We start from the raw sequence: 19,449 nt of genomic DNA, 5'->3' as shown, positions 1-19,449 counted from the left end.
TATTTTAAGTAGCGTCCAATATTAACATTTTCGGTAAAAAAATAATATTTTAGATAGTACTTTACCGAAAATATTAAAAAATATTAATATTTCAGTAATATCTTTTGTTAGTCGTATATTAAGAGTGATGTAAATTGAGAATTGGCAAATGGAAGATGGCAAAGGGCAATGCCAATCAAAAGTTCACCATCTTTTTGCACAGAGAATCTTTCCCTTTCCCATCAATGATCAATTAACCCAGACACCCTTTTTTTAACTGTTTTCTTTTAACGATCTCCTCCCAGATCTCCTCCTCCTTTCTATTATATTTTCTTGACCTAATCTTCCGAAAATAGAAGTGGATTTTTGGAAGGCCTATATGATCCAACATTTGTCGTCTTTCTTTGTTTTCTTCTCCCAAGCCAAGACATTTTCAAGAAATCACTCACAACAAATTCCCTCATTTATTCGCATTTTCACTTCCGAGACACTCACGATTTTGCTACTAAACGCATACGCATTCTTCCAAATATATAATTAAAATTTCAATTAAAAGAATTGTCACTCGTTGGTTGGGGTCTAAATAGATCTATCCAAATGTCAAGATGCACGTCTAACTCGATTGAAATAAGTTCATGAAAACATAGTGAAAAAATTATAGCATCCTACCATGTTGAAGTTCATTTCTTCATTCTGGTGTAATCATATCTTGGGATGACAATGTATCGGATTGACAATTTTTTTTTTTATCAAATTCAACTATATCTGAAAAGCATTCCTTTTTACCTAAATCCAACTTATACGCCCTTCACCCTAACCCAACCCAAGTTTCAGGAGGTCTCATCCTACCCAACATAAATATAATATATATATTATTCGATAAAATAGATCTAATTGAAAAAAAAATTATAGGGAGAAAGGTATTATAGTAATTATTTTTAAATTTATAGAAGAAAATTAATCTCTTCATGCCACTAAAACCGTCTCTTATTGATTTTACTAAAGTCAAAATTGTTTAAACTTTGACCACAATTATTCTAAATATTTTTAAAAAAATAATTTTTATAAATTAAATATTTCAAGAAGATTTGATCGAAGGTTTTTAAAATATATATATTTTTAGATTTTAACAATATAAAATTTAAATAATAAAGAATCAAAGTAAAAAAAATTAACCAAAAAATAGTCAACAAGGGACAATTTTAGTGTGAAAGAGGTTGTATACTATTACTAAGGTGGGGTCAAAAAAAATTTCCCCTAAATCCGAATGCAACCTCGCCACTTACAAAATCTAACCTGACCCTATCGGTAGGAGCCTTCAAATACATGTAAAATTGTCATCCCTAGTACTAACACCAACGGTAACCAGCATACCATGTATGTAGGAGGGAAACAAACAAGTATCCTAGGGCTAAGGGGGGCAAACGTTGCTCATTCAAGAATCTAAGCCAATTAAATAGTTCATTTTGTTTATGGGGAAGAAATACAAGGTTCCCAGATCCAGTCATAATAGATAATTGGCATGAAATTCCACCATGGAAATTGATACAAAATTGCATGTAGTTTACAAATGTTGGCTTAAAAGAAATTATTTGATTCAACACAAGTGAAAGTAGAAAATATTACCTCCTGTCTCGCTAAAATAATTGTCAAAAATTATTTACAGGTATCAGCTTGAAAATCCAATCAAGGATACATGCACTGACCATTTATTAGAGTTGCAAATGCAGACAAAAACAATAACTGTGATGAGACCGTCTTTCAAGCATTCTTCCTAGCGGCATAGGTACGATAAGCTGCCAGTCCGACCACAGCGACAGCAGCCCCCACTGTAGCTTGATCAGAAAACCAATTATTAACATGCAAATGTAAACAATTATATTATCCATTTCCGTTTGAAGGAAAGAGGTGCATTAAGAAGTGGCATAATAATATTAACCTGAAACAAACATAAGTGAGCTATTAACAAGACGGCGATATCGTTTCCTTTTCTTCCCTTTCTCAGTTTCAGGAATGCTCAGATGAGGGTGTTCTGCTGCACTTAGGATTCTAGACAACACACTTTTGGAATCTCTTAATTTCACACCTACAGGAATCGGAGCTTCCATCCCCAACTGCTGAGTAACCTGAAATATAGAAATTTACATCATATCTCAAATATTACCATAGTTTTGTTGGGTATGGACAAACAAAGTAGCCAATGATAAGAAGATATATACTCTTGTTGAGTTTTGCAGTGACATTGGAAATGGATCCAAGTCATCCTTTGCTGCAACGAGGAGGCAAGGCACTCCATAACCACTATCCTCTCCTCGCCTAGCAACATCCAGAAGCAATTCTCTTGATCTTTTCCACGAATATTCATCTGAACTGGCAATAGAAATACACATTCATGTAAGATAAGAGACCGTTTACTGACATAACAACAAATCTCTACAGCCCTTTGAGGTGCTGGTTATTCTTCAATTTTCAGATACCCACTAAACTGTTAATTGACAGAAGTTCACAGCCACTGCTGTGTACGGGAGCTATAGCACCATGATATTTTAATATCGAAACTTCAGAAAATAGAATGTTAACTTTACCTGTCATACAGAAACACAGCTACATCACAGGCAGCCAAACATTCCTTATTCGACAGCAATTGCTTAACACCATCTTCTGGTATCTCTTGTAAAATAAGGGTCTTCTGAGAGCCCTGTAATGTCAACAGGGACACAAAGATTGCCACATTAAATCTGAAACTTCTCATCAGAAAAGAGCAGCCATGTTTTCAAACCACAGGAATCTTATAAACAAAACAAAAGAAAAATAAATTTATTTTCCCAAGGACATTGTAGTAACTAGTAACCTAGTCCTTTTGAACAAATATTTTACACTCCACCTTCATGGTCAATGATCTAACAGGGAAAGGATACGGTGGTAAAAAAGAAAGAGGAAATAAGTGAATTACATGAAAATTCCAGGTCATACGGCATATCAGCAGTATTACTCACCCCAATCTGTTCAACAACATTTGCTACATAACGTACATCATTTGTTGGAGTGTAGTTACTAGAGAAAGACCTGCAGTTCAAATGTTATTCTCATTGATGAAGCGATAGTATCAAGAATATGAAGACAAAAAATAATATAATTTCAGTAGATGAACGAAAGAAGCTAAAGAACTAGCAAGATCCATAAACTGATTAGAGGTTGAGAGTCAACACCTTCCTATAATTGAATTCAACAGAGTGGACTTCCCAGATTTTTTAGGACCAAAAACAAAGCAGTGAAAAACATTTTTTTGTGTCTGTTTCTTCTTACGATCTACAGATCTTCGCCTAGTGATACGAAGGGCTGAAGTTGGATCTCCACCATATCCAATGCAAATCAAATTTGCCAAACTCAACGCTGGCTCCAGACTTGTCATCAAGGCCCACTGCAGACCACGTATATGATGAGAGTTACTTAAGAAGAAGACTGACCAAAATAAAATTGTTAAAATATCAATCAATACCAACAAGATAAGTCCTGTATTTTTTAACAAACCCAAGAAATAAATCTGATCTCGGAACCATGAATTGAAGTCCCAGGGTAAAAGAACAGAGAGAAGAGAACAGATAAACCAAAAATATTCAGAGGTGGGAGGCAATCATATTTTTCTACATGTAGATAAAGCATTAGTATAGCCAGTGATGTTTAGTCGATAATAAACATAGTGAAATGGTAAAGCATTCCATAGAGAATTTCATTAAAGAAATTATGAAACTATCCAGCAATATTAGTCACTTAATAAGACCATGCACTGCAAGTAAGTAGAACTTCAGATCAACAGCATCCCAGTGGTCAATACTTATTGATATATGGTTTACAAATGCAAATTAGAAAATGCACAAAAATCTTATGAAATCCTTAAACGCTTCTCGTTCCATGAGTAGGATCCTTAAGACACTGTGTTGTGCAGAAAATTTAGGATATGAACAAGACTCGTAACAGAAATAAATGGCCCAAGATAGCCACTAAGATGACATAACATATTATAAGAGTAAGAAATCAAGGAAGGAGTAGTAAGCACAACAAACCTCGGATAAAAACCCATTAAGAGTTAAATTTCCTTGGGCTGTTCTCTCTGCAGCATCTATGTAAGGCTCTGCAGTCCATGGGCTGAATTAAAGACAACAAATATGTTAATAGAAATATATTTTGATTTCTAAAAATCAAATAGGATGATGGGTAAACAGCAACAGAGGCTAAGTCTAAAAGTTAATTTGTCATACGAGTTTTTAATGATCAGTAACTATGAGGAACTCTTTTCTTCCTTCCAATGTTCTTCAACATACTTCTAAGTATGTGGAAGAATACGAAGGGAGTTTTTAATTAGACCTCCAATTCTTATAAAAAATTTGTCATACGAGTAAAAAATGATCAGTAGATGAAAGCAGTAGAAGTAGATTGACAAGGATTCAAGTGTTTTGCTGTATTTATAAACCAAGCAGTAGAACTGTTCTAAGAAAACATTGTTAACTCTATACATGTCTATAAATGAAGAAGATATCCAGTAACTACATTCACCTTTCTGGAGCAGTTACAAAGATGTCATCAAACTCGGAAGGTTGCAAGGATCCATCCTGGCAAACTCAAAAAAGAAGCACAATACAGTGATTGTCCAAATTTTAGCATTATAAAAACTCCAAATATGACCAACGTATTTTCTTCTTCTTATTCCATATAGGTGACAAGGATTTGGAAGAATAACACGTACATTGTCACTGTCATACAATCGGAAGATCCCACGCAAAAAGTCTATAGCTTCATTTGTCAGCTCCACATTCTGCGGGATATTTAGAAGTATAACACTATCCCTAAAAGAAGTTATCATGGAATGAAATAAAATAACATTATAGGCAGTACAACTAATCAACAAACAAACAAATTTGATATTGGGAGAATAAATAGCGATGCTGTAAAGTAGCTAAAACTTCAGAATTAATGATATCTATGCAACAGAAAGCTCCATATTTCCTTCATATTGAGATCCATGAAGCATGAAAGAGCTGATTAATATTCTTGAGAAAATCACCAACCTATTTCTAGACTCTGACCAAACATATTACCATATATATGATTAGTCAAGTGCTTACGAATTTAAACAAAATATATACCAGGAAAAACAAGCCAATAGCATCAATGTCAGTTTGAACAAATAACAGTTATGTCCACTATCAAAACTAAGATTTACCTGGTCAGGGGCATGCTTGGTTGGAACAGGAAGTGTATCATCCCTAAGCTTTAATTCATCATTATATCCAAACTTTCTCAAAACAGCCCAAGTTGTCTCAAGGCGCCCCTTTTCTATAAAAAGAGCATGAAGAAATAGGAACCCTTCAAGTGTAAGACCAAGGTCACTGACTCCTCCTCTTATCCTCTCTTGAACCACCCTCTTTACACCCACAATCTCTGCAGGTTGTAATGGAACATTAAAGCATTTAACCTGTTTATATATTGTGCAACATGTCAAACCTTCCAAATTTTTAGGAGAGAAATAGTTGTGGTTAAGAAAAAAAACAAAAGAAAATAAAATACCTAAAAACTCATTCAACTCTGCATCACTAAGGGCTCCGTCCATATCATGATCACAAAGCATAAATATCCGTTTCAATGCCCTGATACATCGTGGCTTCAAATTTTGTTTCTCTTGATCAAAGAGTGGAGCTGTTGGATGCAGAACTGCCTTTTTGAGCATAATAGAATACATCAGGGACCTGGAGATAAAAACATGTAACACTTATATTTCGACCTTCAAATATCTTTACCTATTAAACAGGGAAAAAATGGTAAATGGATTTAACAAACATAAAGGTAGCGTTTACCAATTGCTCAAAAGAAATATAAAACAGGACGTATATTCCAGCAAAAAAGAAAACAACGATGGAAGCTTGAGTCTTGATGCTCACTATAGCCGACAGCTAACATTTAAAAGGTGAACTGCTAATCCTAACGCCATAGCATCATAAAGATAGGTGGGGCACAAACTACAAAATGAGTGTGATGTTAACCTAAAAAACGTACAGAAGAAAATTGAAACCTGAATTAGAGTAGCAGAGGAACATTCTATACAGGTTTCGATCACCCTGAACTGTTGCATGATTGGTGCCATGACTTGTTCCAAGTTCATGGGCTGACGTTCATCTCGTAAATCAAGTTTGCAACCAACCACAATCACTGGTGCCTTTATCTATTCAGATATTTGACATATCAACATAATGAAAGCATGTCATTGTATGAATAAACGTGAATACATTACAAATATATATATATATATCTTGCGCCAATCAATTATGCCAAATGCAAACCTCTAATTTACGAAGCTCGGGCAGCCAGAAAGTAGTCAGACGACTGAGTGTCATAGGTTGATCACAAGCATACGTTAAAACCACAGCATCAGCTCGCTTCAACTCATCAATAAGCTTTACTCTGCTCTCCATGCTAAAAGGTCAAGAACAACAAAAATATCAGCAATTCAGCATACATCCACAACTCATCAAACTTCTAAATCAGTTGCATTTTCTATTTCTCTTGTTAGTATGCACTAGTTACTTAAACGAAATAGAAATCTTCACATTATTTTCTCATGTACATATATATATTATATCAAATAAGATCAAGAATTTTGTATTTCATACATTTTTTGTTTACTCTAGAAAAACACAACCAGAATCTCCAAATCGACAATTTAATTTTAAAAAAAAGCTACTCTGAAAATCTGGAACAGCCGGATCAACGAAAACAATTAAGAAACACTGACGTGAATAGATATTCGAAGAAAAGCTCGAAACTAACAAAAATACCTAGAGGAGGTATCAACAATTGTAACGGGAACGCCATCGGGATAGAAGTCAGATGGGAGGCGAGTTGGGGGAAGAACAGCCTGAACATAGTCTGGAAAAGAGTCGGAAGCTGCTGCTGAGATGAGGCTGGATTTACCGGTGCCACGATCGCCGGCAACGACGACTCTAACGCCGGTTCGAGCACCGGGAGCTGATCTACTAGGCATCGGGACGCCGGGGGTAAAAAGGAATTGGTGTTTCTTTAATTTGCGCAGAAGGTTTCAAATCAGATAGGCGAGAGAATAGTAGGACAGTAGTTAAAGGTCTGGGGGTGCGATTGGCGATTATTAGCGATGGGGAGATTTGGCTATTCATGGCGTGGGAAGCAAGTGTAGGGCCGTTCTTTCCTTGATTCAAACTCGCCTTCTTTGATGGACATTTGTCTCTTGTTTGTTCGCTATGTTCCAGTCCAGTGGGCTTTTCGAAACCCAGAAAAGCTCGCTTTGTTTAGGTCTAATTTTGGTTTTAGTCCCTCTGCTATGTTTGAAATTATATATTTAATTTGGCATAATTTGACTTGCACCTGAAGGCAATTTTTTTTATTAAAAAAACCATTGATTTCTGGTTTATTTCAAAAAATGAAATGCAAAAGCTAATGATTTTAGCTAATATTGTAGGAACACAACAAATAGCAGCAATAAACTATTCTCTTACATTTATTCAAATATCTTCATTCTTAAGCCTAAGCTAGAAAACAGCAGGAAATGAAAAATAAATTATCCCCACAAGAAAAGTAACCTACTTTCATGGATTAGACCCAAACCTCCGATGTCTACTTCCTAACTTACACCTGCAGCGTCCTTGGCAACGGCATCCGCATATGAGACAGGATTCAGATCAGAATCATCGTTTCCCTCACCGACGTCGTTTTGAACACCGGAACCATCTCTGATCGCGGTAGTAACGTCATCCGGATCGCAATCAGGGTCGGTCTTGTCCATGGCGGCGCGTGCCTTGTCCAGTAAAGGCTTAAACGCCATCTCTATAGCCATCCACCCAAAAGCCAGTGCACCTACAACGACCGCCGCTTGCTTCACACTCGATGATTTCCCCATTTTCTTTTTGCTCTGACTTCCCCCCTTCTTTTTCTTTGTTTGTAGGGGCTAATCTGCCTTTATCGATAGATATATATATAACACTTGGCACAATCGGATGACGAAGGAAAGTGGACTGGGCTAAGCAACCTAATAAAATAAGGGTAAAGTATAATAATGATCACTGAATTTTACTAAATACTTCATTTAGGTCCCATAACATTTAAAATTTACAATACAATCCTCTAATATTTAATCTATTTACAATACAATCACTTAATATTTAATCCGTATTTTAAGAGATTATATTGTAAGTTTTAAAAGTTAAGGGACTTAAATGAAATATTTAGAGAAATTCAGTGACCATTACTATTTTTTACCAATAAAATAATGACGATGAAACAACCTAAATAAATAAACGGTCTTTATAGGTTTGAGGTTTCACTTGGATTGAGAAAACATTCAAATTTAATTTAATTTAATTTTAAGACGGAGCATACAAATGTTGACTAAACATTGAAACAATTCTTTTAGTTATTAAATTTTTTAAAAATATTAAAGTATTATAAAATATGTATAATATTATATAAAATAACTAGTAATTTTAAAAAATATTCATAATAATTAAATAAATTTATAATGTTTTTATAAATTTTTACGGTAAAATTTATTTTAATATAATACGATGTTTATTTGGGTATTTTTATTTTGAATTTATAATACTCACATTATGCGTAAAATAATATTTTATATAAAAATACTTTTTAAATTTATTTAATAATAAAAATTGATTAAGTGGTACTAAATTTATCTATAAATCATATGTAATACAAATTATATAAAAAAACATAAAAATATAAAATGTCATTATAATAATAATAATAATAATAATAATTTTTAAGATAACCATATACGAGCCTCATTAAAAAACTCCTTATAAACCTAATAAGGAAAAAAATAGTATCCAAGTGTCATATATCAAGAATAAATTACATCAATAATCTCGGGATAAATCGAGTAAAAAAACAAAGAGTCACCAGTCATAATAGTCCAATTAGCTCATTTGTGAGCAACAGTATTACAAGCACGGTGAGCAAAGATAATATGAAACCCAGGATTAGACTGAAAGATTGCATGAGCTTGCTTGACAAAAAGACCAAGGGTAGAAATATCATCAGTAAGCATTGTAATCTTTTGAACAACCATCAACAAATCCGTTTCAAAATGAATGTTCGTCCACCCTCTATCACAAGCAAGTTGAAGCCCAACAAGAAGAGCATGATACTCCGCAAACCCGGCTTCGAAACATCCTATAGATGGTTGAGCAATGCCTCTAAAATTTTGACCTCTCTTGTTCTGCACAATAACACCAACTGCAGCAATGCGACGCGCATCATCAAAGGCACCATCTGTATTTACTTTAATCACCCCACCACTGGAGGTCGCCACCTATCCTCAGTGTCTCTCAAAATAACACTATTTGTCGTCCTCCCATGTACACGTTAATCCATCTTCTCCTTAACAATCAAACTCAAATACTCTTGACGAAGGGTCTTTGCATCGTAACCAGAACCCAAGGTGATTGCAACCTGTTATTATGAACAAACGATTTACGATTATTCCAAACATTCCACAAAATAACCAATAAGATAGAAAAATCATCACGCCCAATAATGGATAAATAATCCTCCAACCAAACTAGAGGATCAGTCGCCATGCTAAGAGCAACATTAGTAGGAATATCGGTCAGACGTAGAATCTCTTGAGCTCGAGAACAACAACAAACATAATGCAACGTTGTTTCTTCAGCAGAAGAATACATTGGGCAAATAACATCAGTCAACCCAGCATCTTTGAGACTACTACCCACAGGTAAGGCATTACGCGCTAAACGCCAAGCAAAGATACTGATTTTTAGAAGCAACTGCAACTTTGAAATGACCAACCACACCCTAGATCTACACTTATTATCATTTGAACTTTATTGTAACCACCAGTAACCTGAGTGAACAGAATACATGCCAGAATCATGGTTGCCCCAAACAATCACATCCCCTTGACAAGGTCCAAGGGAACCGCCAACACCTGCCTAGCATCAGCATCAGAAAATGCCCTGCGAATCAGAGGTTCATTCCATAAATTAGTACCAGGCAACATAAACTCATGGCAAAGAATAGGATTATGAAAAGAATCAATATAACTCCCTGATAAATATACAACTTTAGTCCCCCCATCTATCAGAATGTACTCGAACACCACTCCTAATGCCAACTCTCTAGAAGAGCCCTCCACGTAATGCTTGAAGAGACTTATGAAGACTTTTCCAAGCAAATGAACTTTTATCCTTAACTGTAGCATTCAATATATCTTCATCCAAAAAAATACTTCGCTTGAAACACTCGTGCAACCATGTTATTAGGTTCTCGGATAAATCGTTACACCTATTTACCCAGAAGCGCCATGTTGAAGCTGTGAAGATCTCGAAACCCTAAACCACCAACACGCTTAGGCTTGCATAAAGTCTTTCAAGCAACTAAAGGTCATCCACATTTATCAACATTACCAGGCCACCAGTAGAATCTCATGCATTAGTCATATCATTAATCAAACACTCAAGTAACAAATAACACGACATCACATAATGCGGTAATGCTTATGCCACGGCTTTAAGGAACACCTATCGACCACCATATGAGAGCAATTGTATAGTCCAACCATCAATCCTATCATGCACTTTTTACTTCAAATAACCAAATGTAGTTGCCTTGTTCTTCCCAATATGAAGAGACATGCCGAGGTAGTCCACTTCATCAATACCCAAAATAGAAGAAAATTGTTGACGTTGAGAAAGGATTGTGCTAGGGCTGAAATCGAGAACTGATTTGTCAAGCTTCACTTTTTGACCAGAAGAATCCTCATAAATAAGCAAAGTCTATTTGATGTGCTCAGTTTCCTGTAAGGAGTTCTTAAGAAAAATAATACTATCATTTGTAAAAAGTAGATGAGTCACCTTAGGCCCATTCCGACTAGCATTAATACCCCTTATCTTGTTATGATTCTATAACTTGTGTACCAAAGCAGACAAACCATAAGTACAAAAAATTAAGAAATGAGAAAAATGATCACCTTGATTCAGCCCTCTGCTAGGTTTGAACTCATGAGTCAAACTACCATTCACACAGATCGAAAAAGTAACTGATTCCACACATCTCATGATAGTACCAATCCAGTCAGAACAAAATCCTAACCGCAACATTACATGTTGCAAAAAATACCACTCCACTCTATCATAGACCTTTTACATGTCCAGTTTAAGTGCAGCCCCTTCGTTTGAATTATTCTTGGATGAATTCAAATAATGAAGAAGCTTATGGGCCACTAATATATTATCAGATATTTGTCTACCTGGAAGAAAAACAACCTGATTCTCACAGATACAAGTCCCCATAATCCCTTTCAATCGACAGACCAACATCTTTGAAACAATCTTATATACCACATTACACAGACTAATAGGTCGTAGTTGCCTCATTTGTTGAGTGCCAACCACTTTAGGGATGAGAATAATCATGGTCTTGTTCACCAACCACATATCCAATACACCTCTCAATAATTGCAAACAAAGTCGCACCACATCATTACCAATAAGGACCCTGTAACATCCGCAATACCGGGTTAGTGACTAAATTGAAAAGTTTTAGAATTTGGTGACTAACGTAGAAGAATGAAATAATTTAATGATCATTTAGTAATTAGTAATTATTAAAGGAAATTAAGGGTAAAATGGTCATTTGACCAGAAAGATTTTTATCTTTCTTTTAAGGTGATAAAAACGTGGAAATGGTGAGAAGAAAAGAAAGTTCTGGAGCTGGGTCATCTCCTTCCTCCTCTCTTCCCGTAAGCTCCATGGCAAAGGTAAGTTTAATTTCAGTTGGTTAATTCTTGAGTTTTAAGCTTAGTTTTGATTCTTTGGGTATTAAATAAGCTTAAGGAAAGCTTATATGGGATTTAAACAATAAGATAAAGGAATTAAGAAGGAATTTGTAATATGAGTTTTAAGATGAAATTTTGATATGGTATGGTTGTTGAAGTTTTATGGATGAATTTGACTTGTCATCAATCTAATTAAGAAGTATGAAGTGTTGGAATTGGAATTAGAACACATTAAAAATTTAGTGTGATTCTTGAATGCCATGTAAATGATGGAATTTTGGGTTTAAAGAAGTGATTATGGAATGGAAATGAGTTTAAATATGTGTATGGAAGTTAGGAATATTAAAGGAAGTAAAATATGAAGGTTTAAGCTGAAATGAAGTGAATATCGAGCTCAAAAATGTGATTTCTGGGTAAGGGGAATCGGTACCCATTCAAGGGGAACCGATACCCCTCAAACGAACATGGAATTCCAGAATGCCAGATGGGAACCGATACCCCCACAGGAGGGAACCAATTCCCCCTAAAGGAAAATTGTGAATATGAGTTTAATAAGTTTGTTTAAGTTGCTAGTATCCAATTACAAGGTGTAGGTATCTAATGATTGCCTCAAAATGTACATTTATGGAGATTCTACGCGTAAAGCAATTCCAGAACATTTGGCAAGTAAGATCGATCAAGGGAAAGATAAGAGATTGGAATTGACTAGTGAGGCCAAGGTGAGTGCATACTAGTGACATGTAGTATTTAATAGAAATAAGACTTGCGATGAGTCTATTTCCTAGAGTAATATGCATGAAGTCATAGACATGATTATGTGTTGGTTATAACTATATGTGATTATATGTATTACATTGATTGTATGTATGCATGACTAATGATAATGATATGTTTTGTATATGCTATATGATTTATGTAAGATTTTATTATGTAATAATGGAAGAACATGGAATAAGTTATATGATAGAGTTATAAGAAATGAAATGAACATGAGAGAATAAGATAATCAAGTATAAGTCATATGATATGGTATAAGTGATTATACGAGAAATGTTAGGAGACTCTAAGAGAATAGTATGAATTCGAGGGCATAAATAAGGATACATAAGTTATATAGAGAAGATTGATAAATTAAAGGAAACTATGGCTTATGTATTAAAGTGAAGAGCTACAAAGTTTTATTAAAGAGTATTGTGGAAGTCATGAGAAATTGAACTAAATAAATAGATGGTTTATGTGAGTGAAAAGGGAAAATGATATAAAATAAGTTATGAAATTATAGGAATATAGAAGATAAGTCGAGAGATGTAGGGAAATAGAAATAGATGTTTATTAAGAGTCATAGGAGAACAAATATATGTAATATGATAATGAAATATAAGACTATGTGGATACATGGTTATGAGATAAAATATGTAATAATAGGAAAATATGATGAAAGTGAGTTTATAAGAAGTGATATGAACTAGGTAAACATGGGTAACAGTATATGCATAATGGAAACATGAGTTGGACAAGTACATAGTGGTATGATTTATTATGAGAATTAGTATAATGGAGCTATATGAAAATATTATAATGAATATATGAAATTGAATTAAGTAAAGAGATTAAATTAGTACCTAAATAAAAATACTATTAAATGATATATGTTTAGAAATATGACATAATTTATAATCTAAGGGAATACAAAGAAATGGAGCATAAGGTAGATAATATGATATCCGTTATTATATATTTATATGATATATGCCATCAGGTAATATGAAAGGACTCTGAAAATTGATGTAAGCTATGAGAAAGTGTTCTAGGTGTTTCTATGGGTTATATGAAGCATATATGATCATATGTGAACAAGATATGATATGTATGTTTATATGAATATCTGAGAAATGATCTAAGCTATATGATATGATATATGTGATTATGTGCACTTTGGGATATATGTTATAGGATATGGATCTATGTAACTACGTGAGAAAGTATATAAGCTATGTGATAGGTAAATGTGACTCATATGAAAATGTTCTATGAGTAATTGAACTATGTGTTATGTGAAATGATAAGTATAAAAGAAAATGCCCATGTTATGTGTCTTGAGAGCTAGGGGTATAGTTGGCATGCCAAGAGTCGAGGGTCTATGTGGTCCTTCGGGACATATATGTATTCTTTGGAACATGTGTGAAGTCTGGTGAGACACATACTTGATCCTTGGCATATGTATTAGATTCTTAAGGAATGATATGTGGTTCTTCGGGATATATATGTATTCTTTGGAATATGTTTGAAGTCTGGTGAGACACATACTTGATCCTTGGCATATATATATGATTCTTATGGAATGATATGTGGTCCTTCGGGACATATATGTATTCTTTGGAACATGTGTGAAGCCTGGTGAGACACATACTTGATCCCTAGTATATGTATATGATTCTTAAGGAATGATATGTAGTCCTTTTGGACATTATTATATGGCACTACGGTGCAATTCTACGCGGCACTACGGTGCAATTCTATGTGGCACTTCGGTGCATTTATATGAGCTGTGGTGACAGCATTAGTGCACAACCTCCATAAACTCACATATCTATAGTTCTCACATATGTACATGAGCTAATCAAGAGATATAAACAAATATATGTTAGTGTTATGATAAATGTTATAGAAATGATAGGATGTTGTGTGTGTAGAGTGTTTGATTGAAAAGGTTAAGCATAAAAGTATGTGATTACATGATAAACTGTTAATGATGAGTTATGTGTATGTATTTATTTATTGTAATTAATCTGATATAATTTTTCATGATATGAGAGAATCATGTAATTTGGTATAGCATGGTAGAACAGAACATGCATGTATTGATATATGTTATAAAGTGCATTATAAGTTTTTATGCCTCACTAAGTCATAGACTTAGCGTGTGATTGTTTCACACGTAAGTTACAAAAGCTAGAAGAGAAACGAAGAAGAGTAAGACAGGTCAGCACATCCCTTACAAAAATTTCAGATCAGAAAATAGAGAATTTAAATGTTTTGGTTATTTTGAGTATAGTTGGCATGTACTAATCGGTTGAATTAGTTATGCTCTGATTGATTTTGGGTATTGTGGTCAATTTATGTAACTAAACCACTTTTACTCTAAGGAAAGTTTTAAATTTTCTTTGAATTTTGTCAAGAGTCAAAGTTTGAAAAGTCAATGTGACACCTCATACTCGTATCCGGGTCGGGTACGGGTTGGGGATGTTACATTTAATGGTATCAGAGATACGATTTAGTCGATTCTTGGTATAAACCGAAGTTTAGAGTGTCGTATAATGTATACATGCCAACAAAATAGAAAAAAAAATTATGATATGAAAATGTAAGGAATATGTTGTCTTGCTGATAGAATAAGTTTAATAGAATACAATAGAAATGTGATTATAAGAAATGACAAGTGAATCGATAGCTGACAAATCTGATGGTGATAGCAATTCACCTGCCCTGGCCAGGCAGGATGAAGAGCAGAAAGCTCAGAAAGTGTCTTATAAGATTAAAGGTTGATTTCAGAAATTGAAATCATATTCGAATAGTTATAAAAGGTTCTCACTATGTCGAATCGAAAAAGTGATACGAAGAAGTTTTGTTATAAAGTGAATAAGATAGAATATGGTGAGCAAGTGTCACCATAAGGATGTTAAAAGATCTAAGGATGTGGTTAGAATTTTTGGAAAGTTCGAGAATAAGTGCATCAGTGACAAGCATATAAGATATATATAGTCAGAGTTGATGAGTTTGAAATAAAGGAATAGTATTGTGTATTAATAAGAATGTGGATAGAATAAGGGTTTGTATTTTGGATGGAAAGAGTTAGCGTTGGCCAACCAGATTATGTGATGGAAAAGGTATAGAATTTAATATTTTGAGATGTTGTCATGATAAGACAACCAAATATGAAATGGATCTGGATACAATTGTATATTTGGATCATAGTACTGTGGTATAGTAAAGGGAATAAAGATTTGTATATTTGAGTAAAGCTGAGGATTGATAAGAAGAGTTTTGGAATAGGTATATCGATGATCAGTTTATAAGACAAAGTAAGTCAAAATGTTCAGTTGAACAACAGAAATTATAGGATGTATGAGAATGGAGGTGAAATTGACAAGTTAAGTAAACGAATTTTGAGATAATTTCGATTGGAAAGGATGTATGTGATTGGTTGATTAGGGTTGTGTTCTAGATTGGACAGATGTTATTGATTAACTGTCAGTGTAAAAGTGATAGAGTTATAAGATTGGAATAAAAGGTAAAGTTGAGTTAATCAAGTATGATGTGAATCTGAATATAGTTGGGTTCTGATTAGATAGCTATGATGTAGAAAATTAGATAAGCATTTGCATAGAATTTTAAGAAATGAAAATACAAGTATAAGAAATGATAAAGAACAAAGTTCTGTATAAGAAATATGTTATCAAAGTTATGAGGATGCAATGAAGATTGATATATAGCGATGAATATAGGTGATAATACAAGAGTATGTGAACATGAAATGAAAGATATGATTTGTGTATAAGGAATAAATAAAGGAAGAATGAAATAAAGAAATAAAATGGGATTGAGTTAAAGGATCAAACACGATAAATGTTATATGGAAGTGTAGGTGATAATTTTTGGATATACAAGTGAGAAAAGAGTGATTGGTGAGGTGAAAAGATTTTATAAAGTGTATGTTGAATCATATTTAAAGAAGATTTAAGGTTGTGTTCTTGATTAAATGATGATGGAAAACGAATTTGGTTATTATTATAAGGTAGTTAGAGATGGATTTATGATGTTGATTGATGAAAATGGATTGAAGTTACTGGTTGTTGTTTAAGTGATAAGTGACATGATATGAATGTATAAAGCAAAAAGGTAATTGAAAAGTTAAAGGATTGAAAAGTATGTTTCCTGATGATGACAAGAAAGAGTAAGTAAATTAAGCAACATGAGAATATTAGAAGATATGTTTTATCAAAATGTTCAGTGAAAATTCGAGGGCGAATTTTCTTAAAAAGGAGGGGAGATTTGTAACATCCGTAATACCGAGTTAGTGACTAAATTGAAAAGTTTCAGAATTTGGTGACTAACGTAGAAGAATGAAATAATTTAATGATTATTGGAAATATATGTTGAAGGTTATTTAATAATTATTAAAGGAAATTAAGGGTAAAATGGTCATTTGACCAGAAAGATTTTTATCTTTCTTTTAAGGTGATAAAAACGTGGAAAGGGTGAGAAGAAAAGAAAGTTCTGGAGCTGGGTCATCTCCTTCCTCCTCTCTTCCCGTAAGCTCCATGGCAAAGGTAAGTTTAATTTCAGTTGGTTAATTCTTGAGTTTTAAGCTTAGTTTTGATTCTTTGGGTATTAAATAAGCTTAAGGAAAGCTTATATGGGATTTAAACAATAAGATAAAGGAATTAAGAAGGAATTTGTAATATGAGTTTTAAGATGAAATTTTGATATGGTATGGTTAGTGAAGTTTTATGGATGAATTTGACTTGTCATCAATCTAATTAAGAAGTATGAAGTGTTAGAATTGGAATTAGAACACATTGAAAATTTAGTGTGATTCTTGAATGCCATGTAAATGATGGAATTTTGGGTTTAAAGAAGTGATTATGGAATAAAAATGAGTTTAAATATGTGTATGGAAGTTAGGAATATTAAAGAAAGTAAAATATGAAGGTTTAAGCTGAAATGAAGTGAATATCGAGCTCAAAAATGTGATTTCTGGGCAAGGGGAATCGGTACCCATTCAAGGGGAACCGATACCCCTCAAACGAACATGGAATTCCAGAATGCCAGAGGGGAACCGATACCCCCACAGGAGGGAACCGATTCCCCCCTAAAGGAAAATTATGAATATGAGTTTAATAAGTTCGTTTAAGTTGCTAGTATCCAATTACAAGGTGTAGGTATCTAATGATTGCCTCAAAATGTACATTTATGTAGATTCTACGCGTAAAGCAATTCTGGAACATTTGGCAAGTAAGATCGATCAAGGGAAAGATAAGAGATTGGAATTAACTAGTGAGGCCAAGGTGAGTGCATACTAGTGACATGTAGTGTTTAATGGAAATAAGACTTGCGATGAGTCTATTTCCTAGAGTAATATGCATGAAGTCATAGACATGATTATGTGTTGGTTATAACTATATGTGATTATATGTATTACATTGATTGTATGTATGTATGACTAAAGATAATGATATGCTTTGTATATGCTATATGATTTATGTAAGATTTTATTATGTAATAATGGAAGAACATGGAATAAGTTATATGATAGAGTTATAAGAAATGAAACGAACATGAGAGAATAAGATAATCAAGTATAAGTCATATGATATGGTATAAGTGATTATACGAGAAATGTTAGGAGACTCTAAGAGAATAGTATGAATTCGAGGGCATAAATAAGGATACATATGTTATATAGAGAAGATTGATAAATTAAAGGAAACTATGGTTTATGTATTAAAGTGAAGAGCTACAAAGTTTTATTAAATAGTATTGTGGAAGTCATGAGAAATTGAACTAAATAAATAGATGGTTTATGTGAGTGAAAAGGGAAAATGATATAAAATAAGTTATGAAATTATAGGAATATAGAAGATAAGTCGAGAGATGTAGGGAAATAGAAATAGATGTTTATTAAGAGTCATAGGAGAACAAATATATGTAATATGATAATGAAATATAAGACTATGTGGATACATGGTTATGAAATAAAATATGTAATAATAGGAAAATATGATGAAAGTGAGTTTATAAGAAGTGATATGAACTAGGTAAACATGGGTAACAGTATATGCATAATGGAAACATGAGTTGGACAAGTACATAGTGGTATGATTTATTATGAGAATTAGTATAATGGAGCTATATGAAAATATTATAATGAATATATGAAATTGAATTAAGTAAAGAGATTAAATTAGTACCTAAATAAAAATACTATTAAATGATATATGTTTAGAAATACGACATAATTTATAATCTAAGGGAATACAAAGAAATGGAGCATAAGGTAGATAATATGATATCTGTTATTATATATCTATATGATATATGTCATCAGGTAATATGAAAGGACTCTGAAAATTGATGTAAGCTATGAGAAAGTGTTCTAGGTGTTTCTATGGGTTATATGAAGCATATATGATCATATGTGAACAAGATATGATATGTATGTTTATATGAATATCTGAGAAATGATCTAAGTTATATGATATGATATATGTGATTATGTGCACTTTGGGATATATGTTATAGGATATGGATCTATGTAACTACGTGAGAAAGTATATAAGCTATGTGACAGGTAAATGTGACTCATATGAAAATGTTCTATGAGTAATTGAACTATGTGTTATGTGAAATGATAAGTATAAAAGAAAATGCCCATGTTATGTGTCTTGAGAGCTAGGGGTATAGTTGGCATGCCAAGAGTCGAGGGTCTATGTGGTCCTTCGGGACATATATGTATTCTTTGGAACATGTGTGAAGTCTGGTGAGACACATACTTGATCCTTGGTATATGTATATGATTCTTAAGGAATGATATGTGGTCCTTCGGGACATATATGTATTCTTTGGAACATGTT

The 19,449-nt window shown here is 33.4% G+C and overlaps 2 protein-coding genes across 2 annotated transcripts; both read right to left on the bottom strand.

Moving 5' to 3' along the window:
- Positions 1 to 1,539: 1,539 nt before the first annotated feature.
- On the bottom strand, positions 1,540 to 7,107 carry LOC120209193 (mitochondrial Rho GTPase 2-like). Its single transcript, XM_039208259.1, is given in 15 exon segments — positions 1,540 to 1,808; positions 1,919 to 2,105; positions 2,199 to 2,349; positions 2,565 to 2,677; positions 2,976 to 3,045; positions 3,189 to 3,400; positions 4,044 to 4,125; positions 4,534 to 4,589; positions 4,724 to 4,792; positions 5,201 to 5,455; positions 5,549 to 5,695; positions 5,697 to 5,723; positions 6,047 to 6,196; positions 6,315 to 6,447; positions 6,810 to 7,107. Coding segments are annotated over 15 exon segments (1,926 nt in total). The 5' UTR covers positions 7,016 to 7,107; the 3' UTR covers positions 1,540 to 1,740.
- Positions 7,108 to 7,477: 370 nt separating this feature from the next.
- On the bottom strand, positions 7,478 to 7,942 carry LOC120209196 (outer envelope membrane protein 7-like). Its single transcript, XM_039208262.1, has one exon. It carries the CDS (start codon positions 7,901 to 7,903, stop codon positions 7,628 to 7,630), a length of 276 nt encoding a protein of 91 aa, XP_039064193.1. The 5' UTR covers positions 7,904 to 7,942; the 3' UTR covers positions 7,478 to 7,627.
- Positions 7,943 to 19,449: the final 11,507 nt, after the last annotated feature.

Source organism: Hibiscus syriacus, unplaced genomic scaffold (assembly GCF_006381635.1).
Source record: "Hibiscus syriacus cultivar Baekdansim isolate YM2019G1 unplaced genomic scaffold, ASM638163v2 tig00018213_pilon, whole genome shotgun sequence".
Classification (NCBI taxonomy): domain Eukaryota; kingdom Viridiplantae; phylum Streptophyta; class Magnoliopsida; order Malvales; family Malvaceae; genus Hibiscus; species Hibiscus syriacus.
Note: the sequence above shows the minus strand (reverse complement) of the source record. Positions and strands in the feature narration are given on the sequence as shown.

What these genes read in the sequence shown, in the direction of transcription:
- LOC120209196 (XM_039208262.1), bottom strand. Translation starts at nt 7,903, where the DNA reads ATGGGGAAATCATCGAGTGTGAAGCAAGCGGCGGTCGTTGTAGGTGCA.